Below are 7342 nucleotides of genomic sequence, written 5' to 3'. Positions count from 1 at the left end.
AAATCAGCTGCACCTCTCATTAGTGAGTGCAAACTGTGACAGCCGTCTGCTCATAGGTTTGCTCAAACACAGGCTAAATGCTGGACCTAATGAGGTGCGGTGACCGCTCTAGCTTAGTCACACCAACAGACCTCTTTCTCTTCCTCCAGTTTATGATCCGTAAAGAATACGTTTAATCTGAATCTCAGTGGTAATAGAATCAGGCATACAGCATATGGTGTACGATTCACCCGTCCTGTAGCCAACTGATAGCCTTCACAGCTGGTGCCAAGATGTCATAATTCTTCTTATATTACTGCACTAATCTCGCATAGCCAGACCTTTGTCTGGCATAAATCTGGCCCACATTCCAACTTATTCTAACCAAGAGCCACTCACTTAGACAGAATGCGACCACAGGCGTGTAAAGCAACCAACCAGTATGTTTCAATATAATATAGCATAATATGGCCATTTCTCAATAAATGTTTGATCTTGTGTCCTTGTGTGCTTGTTCTTGTTCATAATCAACTGCCAAAGTTTAATTCCAATACTCAAGACTTGAGAACCAACGTTGCTATCAAAAATCCCAGAAGTTATTGCGGGTGGACGATGTACAGAAGTCTGTGAGCTTTAAAGTTCTCTTGTTCTGTCTTGATAGATTCCCACTGCAAGCTCGCAAATATGTGACAGCTTGTGAAAGTAAACCTTTGTCATTTTGTTTGGCTTCATTTAAAAAAAAAGTGATGAAGTCCTGAGGAAAGTCTGCAATAATTTTTATTGCCATATTAAAAAGACTCTTAACACTGACAAAGCATAAGTAACATTAAATATGCATGCTCATTTACACAGTTTATTGTGCATTGGAGGGTGCTGTCCTATTACTTAAAATGTGTTGAGACGGTCAGTTAAGCAACAAGATCTCAACACATCTCAGGCTCTGTGTCCTCATGTCCTTCCAAGTTTGTTCTTTCAAGGTAGCCTGGCAAGTCCGTTCTTTGCATTCTAGGAAATTGAGAAATAGCCCATGTCTCTTTGACATTAAAATAAGTAACGTGAGCAAGGCACCGAGCCCTCAACTGCTCCCCGGGCGCCGGGTGTGTTATGTGCACTTGGATGGGTTACAAATTCCGAGTATGGGTCACCATACTTGGCCACACATCACATCCTTTCCTTTCCTTCCTTCCTTTCCTTTACACTCAATTCCTGCTAATCAGTTGTTATTTATTTAGGAGAGTATTGGTTAATTTGGGTCAATAACATAAAGCTATTCCCTAGGAAACTGCAACTAAGGAATAGCCATTCAATAACTCATTATTTTGAGACCGCTTCACACAGGAGATCGTACAGTGAATGTCACTACTGCTGCCTTAATGTTAAATATGAATTAAAGGTAATCTGGTTTAGCTAAACGAAGGAAATAATTCAATTATGCTGCCCTAATTAACCTATTGGTGTATGTTCTCATAGAAAAGATATCAGCCTCACGTCTCCTGTAATTCGATTAGAGCAATGGTTTTCAATAAACTGCCTATATGTTCAGCCTCCCGTGAGCTTTGTCTAATGTTGTGACATTATTTACTGACGGTACAAGCCTACACACACAGCAGTTAAAGATTTCTACTCGATAAGTGAATTACTACAATTACATGGTGAGCATCAGAGAACAGACACTATTAAACTGTCAAGTCATATAAGTGAGAAGTAACGACATTCGTTTTCCAGCAGGGGGAGGTGAAATACTGAACTCTTCCAATCACTGTCATCTAAAGATGGCTGCTGATCATTCACAGTAAAGACACTTTCTATTTAATTCCGTAGAAATCAAGTGAAAAAGGTCTTAAAATGTTGGTTTAACCTTTGTGTTGTAAACTGTGATTAAAGTTTTTCTTCCCAAGATTTAAGTAATTTTTTTCTCTAAAGAATTGTGTTTTTTAAAACTTTGCTCAGATAAATCAAATGGCTTTTCTAATGGAACAGATAAATTCAGTGTCCTCCATTTACAAAGCTCAGATGTTCTGTATTTCATCTTTTGCTGTGGGGTCAAAGGTCAAAGATCTTTCACTCTACACTAAAAGTTGAATTCAGAAGCTGTGAGTTACACGCAGCAAAGAGCAGAAGGATACTGGTGCAGAAAGGTTGCTTTGTTGAAGATATCCGCCAGAGCTCAGTGGCCTCCAGGTTGACAGGCAGAGTCTTCCTCTGTATTTATGTCAGCGGGAGGGCTTGAGTGTCATGGTAAATGCCATTCTGATGTTCCATTTCTCTTCACATGTTCACTTTGTAAAAGGAACATGACATACGCTCCCTTTTAGTTGAATTAACTGAGCTGATCTAATAACAAACGAGGTTACAGAGAGATTATAGCCAACAATAAAGACACTCTCAGGGATACATGCATTAATGTTTTATTTATTTATTTTTGCACAATTGTACTCTTTTTGTATGGATGGAAGCGATAAAATGCATTTATTTAAAACGAGCTAGAATTCTGTTAATTTTAAAGGGATAGCCCACCCAAAAATAAATATGTTGCCATCATTTCCTCATGGTTATTTCATTTCAAACCTGTATGACTTTCTTTCTCCTGTGGACGTAACATTCTTCCAAATCTTCTTTTTGTTTTTGTCAAACGAAAGAAAGTCATACAGGTTTAGAACATGAGGGTGAGAATATGATGACAGAATTTTCATTTTTGGGTAAACTGTTCCCTTTAAATATGCAATTACAAGAAGTATATATCACGTTTTTGCTTATTTTCCATATATGATTTCATATTTTTGAAAATAAATTATTTTTTAAAAGTAGGATACAATAAGTGTAAAACAAAAGTTCAAACAAAACTAGTGCTTATTGCTTATATTAATTTAAAATATTCATTTTGGCCAGGTCCCCGTGTAGTCCTGCCTCCAACTCTTTGGATGAGGTCCCGTCATGTAGAGGTAGTACGATCAATGGGAGTTTAATCACAGTGTTTTTAGTGAATGATACATCCAAAATAACCTGCAACAGAAAGAACAGACTATACTGTAGATGATTTCAAGAGAGAAACACACAGAATCTGAACAGTGAAAAAACCCATAATTTATTCATGAACGATTCTTATTTTAAGTAACGTGTCCTCAAACAATTGATTGACACCGTCTTTTATTTCCATTCCTTTTTTTCATGAAAACACAAAGGCAGACTATAAAAAAACCGACAACATTCCTGAATACAAAGTACATCAAACTATTTTTGCTGCTGAAAAGAAATCAAACTCTTTTGTAAACCTGCTAGAGGCCTGTCTTGTTTCTGGGCTCCTACCTTCAGTCTATACTCGACTTTGAGGATTCTGCAGTTCTGGATGGTGGTGCTGATTTCTGTGGGAAGGACTAATAATTTCGACAGATTCTGTCTCGTGGAGGACACTAAAGGCTCTCCCTTATCCTTCAGTATCTGGGTGGTATGAACAGCTCTCTGGCCTCCAGCAAAAAAGCTTTGCTTCTGGTAGATAATGTACTTTGGCACAATTTTTCGAGTTGAGCTGTTTACAATCTCACCGTTGACGGCTAGCCTTTCACCTGTTTGAGATATAAATATTGTATTACAGCTTGTCAAATGAATCAAAGCAGTTATCTATGTTGTATGATGCTCTTTTTTTTTTTTTTTTTTAAATTGATAGATCCATTAATTTACCAAAATGCTGGGTATATTGCTTGGGTTACCTTGCTGGTAGCCTGTCTTTGGCAAGAAAATATTCATTGAAATATTTCCAGAGGCAAAAAATATGACATTCTTATCTTTACTGCCATGTTGAAGTGCCTGCAGAGGATGACAGATTTAATATCCATACTTAACATCCATAAATTTACAGTTACATCTGTTAATCTGTTCATTTAAATCTAACCTTTAACAGATTAACTTTTTTGTTTTGTTTTGACAACAGGACAATGTAGTCTTTTGGGCCTTTTAGGGGTGGTGATATACTGGTAGACATGGTTATAAATTTGTCAACCGTTAGAGATTTTGGACTATCGTCTATATCACAGACATGGTTACATGCTTACATGACGTGGCTGTGCTATTTGGTCACGAAAATGTATTACTCATTTCGCTAGGCCTATATGAGCTTGCTGTCTGAGAGACTGTTTCTGAGTGCTGTCCGAGAGGCGTGCGCACGTGAAAACAGTGCTCATAGAGCAACATAATGCACTGCAGTATTGAACGGAGTTATTTTTGCCGCTTTATAGGCCTTGAATGGTTAAATACACACACTTGTATGTGTCAAAATGCCCATTTTTGATAGAGTTGTCATCAGTTGAGTTTATGAGTTCTGTTATTATTATTGGTCCATATATGTGTTTTTTTTTTTTGTATTTCATGCATTAAAATGAGGCTTTGAATATTTTTTCTGGTTTAACTGATAAAAGTTTGACCATACCATCAGTGTTGACTGATCATAATCAGCTCTGGCAACGAAGGTGAACTTTGCTTCAGCTTTACTTGCTGCACGCATAGACCTGCTCAACTTGGCTGAAAGTCGGTAATGAATTTTACCATGAGCACCTTTAAAAGATGAAGGCAGACCCCTGAAAGAAAGAGATTTGGCATGGATGACTAACAGTCTTCAGAAAGAAAGTTGCATCATATGATAGATCAATATTTCAACATAAAGGATATAGCACATTGAAGTATTGGCTACATTGCAAAAAGTAACTGAGACTGTTTCAAAGGAAGATCGATTTTCTCTCAGGAATCAATAAAGTATATTCTGTCTATCTATAAGTCACATCTATCAACCAGACTGAATGCCTGCAGGACAAGAAGGTGATGACTTACTGGTAGGGAAGCTGAAAGGCAAAAGGGAAGACATGTCTACCAGCCACAAGAGTTACAGAGCCTAGCAAAAAGATACAGACACATTACATAATGTTGTCAATGTTGTCCTGTATACTTATTTAATAATACACCACCATTGAAAAGTTTGTGGTTCACTGTTAGACATTTCTGTAATTTCCACAGTTATTTACTGTATATCACCCAGTATAATACTGCAAATTCCCTTTACAGTAAATAATTGTAATACCCTTTGCATCATGGGAATTTTCTGTGACGACAGACCACACATACAGAGACTTACTGTATTTTTTAAAATTGCTGTATACTACTGCTGTAACGGTCTCTTTGGAGCCATTCTATTCAGGTAGTTTTATTTTCCTCATTTCTTACATTTAGATTGACACAATTTGCCCTGCACCGTGTCTACAACGCAACAACAGCTTGGGACTGACTACTGGATGTTACATCGCTTGTAATGATTGGAAAAATCCATTTGTAATGGATGACACGGAAGCTGCGGGGCAGCGCCGCGGGTTTTGCCCGGAGATGAACCCGCTAGAGTGGGAGAGTTCCGGAGAACATCTGCGCTGTGTGTCGATGCATCTTACGAGAGAATAAGACCATGCAAGCAAGGTAAAAATATATGTAGGTTTGTCTGTGTGTTCGTGTCAGATTTTTGCACACCAGTTTAACCCATAGTAACATCTCCTCCTCAACATGGCGGTTACAGAACTTTACTATGGTAAACTGCTCGGTCATTTCAAACGACTTTTGTCATCTTATTAATTTTAAGTTGTCTAAAATTTTCAAAGCCATTACTCACATGATCCTTCATAAATAATTCTATAATGCTGATTTTGTGCTCAAATAAATATTTTATAATAATTTTTGTGGAAACCATACATTTTTTCAGGATTTTTTGATAAATAGAAAGTTTAAAAGAACAGCATTTAAACAAAATATTTTTGTAATACATTTGTAATATTATAAGTGTCTTCAATATCACTTTTGATCAATTTCATGTGTTCTTGCTAAATAAAAGTATGAATCTTTTCTCTAGAAGAGAAATCTTGCTAACCCAAAACTTTGAAACAGTTTGTCTACAAATAACATACACAGACCACATTACACAATCACAATGTTGTCCAGTATTTTATGGTTTTCTGTTTCTAACTATACAGTCTTTGTATTGCTCTAGAATGCATGACATTAAATGTAAAGATTGTTTTGAACAGATGAACGTTTATAACATCATCTGTCACATCAGATATTACCATCTGCGTTATCCTCCGGTGAGACAGATTGAGTTTGTGAGAAATACTTTTCTTTATCCCAGTATGTCACACTATTTTCCCCTTGCGTCTCAGTCCATGACACGTCAGCCTTGCCTTTCGCCTTGACAGTCAGAGCCTTGATTTTGGTTTCCTTTGACACATCCACGATAACTCTGCCCACCAAAATATCCCCATTGCTAAAGGTGTTGCGATCATTTACGGCATCATACTCAATAGCAAATTTCCGGATCGTCATTTCCTGGGACAACAGGTTAAGTCTTAATGTATATTGCTTTTGTAAGCGTATTTGTACGACGCCCAGAGTTGTAATTATCCCAACTGTTTTCTATATCTGTATTTTAAAAACACACCTGTTTGGCATCTTTCTGAAGGAGGGCTCACCAAACTGGCTCAACAGGTTTCACCTTGAAAAGACACACCTCTTGTCAACAGGTCTAGCACGTAAACTGAAAATGAACCACACAGTAAAATGAAAGAGCTGGATGAACTTCTATGGTGTCAGAGACCAAAGAGTCTATTGGGAAAAGCTGTTTTTAGAACATGGCAGCATAAACAGCGTCCTTGAGAGGCAGGAAACATGAAGAGCTGTGAACATGGTTCATAAAAAAAAAACAAAGATCCCTCTGCTCTTGGTGAACCTGCTCTCCAAACCTGAGCTTTGATCAATGTAGTTCATAACGGATGTGTGTTTTGTGGTTAAAGAGAATTTGAACCACAATCACTTTCTATTGTATGATAATTGCTCTTATTTATTTAAACATACGAATATGTCTTCTATGAAATTATATATGAAGCAATTAGGTATTGTTAGGATGACAGTGAGTGAGTGTTGTTTAAGTGTTCAATGGAAATATGTGGGATGAAATTTCGACAGGATTCCTAACTGGCAGATTATTTTTGCCATGACTCATTTTCTTCTTTCTGCATGCACATAATACATATGTGATGGCAATGAAATGGTTAATAATGAAGGGAGGACTCTGAATAAGTTCAAAGACAGTTAAAAGCTATTCTTGGTCACTAAATCCTGTTGTATTCTTAATCTGGCCTCTTTTTTGCCCATCAAAAAGTATGACTACCATTTGTTAGCAAGTAAGCTTGATTTTAAAACATTTATAGTTTATTTTATAGTTTTATAGTTGCATATAAGTGAGTGGAGTGAATATGGATCAGGATGTGTGTTTTGTGGAGAATATATTGTAGTTCACATATATATTATTTCGGTTTATCCATTATTGAAGAATCTG

At 36.9% G+C, this 7342-nt stretch overlaps 1 protein-coding gene across 1 annotated transcript; it reads right to left on the bottom strand.

The window, feature by feature from the left end:
* Positions 1-2277: 2277 nt before the first annotated feature.
* Positions 2278-6413, bottom strand: zgc:110353 (uncharacterized protein LOC550482 homolog). The gene is made up of 6 exons (XM_058785749.1): positions 6075-6413; positions 4801-4861; positions 4403-4550; positions 3687-3783; positions 3286-3542; positions 2278-2982 (listed from the first exon to the last, which is right to left on the bottom strand). Exons 1-6 carry the CDS (start codon positions 6328-6330, stop codon positions 2842-2844), a joined length of 960 nt encoding a protein of 319 aa, XP_058641732.1. The 5' UTR covers positions 6331-6413; the 3' UTR covers positions 2278-2841.
* Between the last annotated feature and the right edge of the window lie 929 nt (positions 6414-7342).

This window comes from Onychostoma macrolepis, chromosome 08, assembly GCF_012432095.1.
Source record: "Onychostoma macrolepis isolate SWU-2019 chromosome 08, ASM1243209v1, whole genome shotgun sequence".
NCBI classification, from domain to species: Eukaryota; Metazoa; Chordata; class Actinopteri; order Cypriniformes; family Cyprinidae; genus Onychostoma; species Onychostoma macrolepis.
Note: the sequence above shows the minus strand (reverse complement) of the source record. Positions and strands in the feature narration are given on the sequence as shown.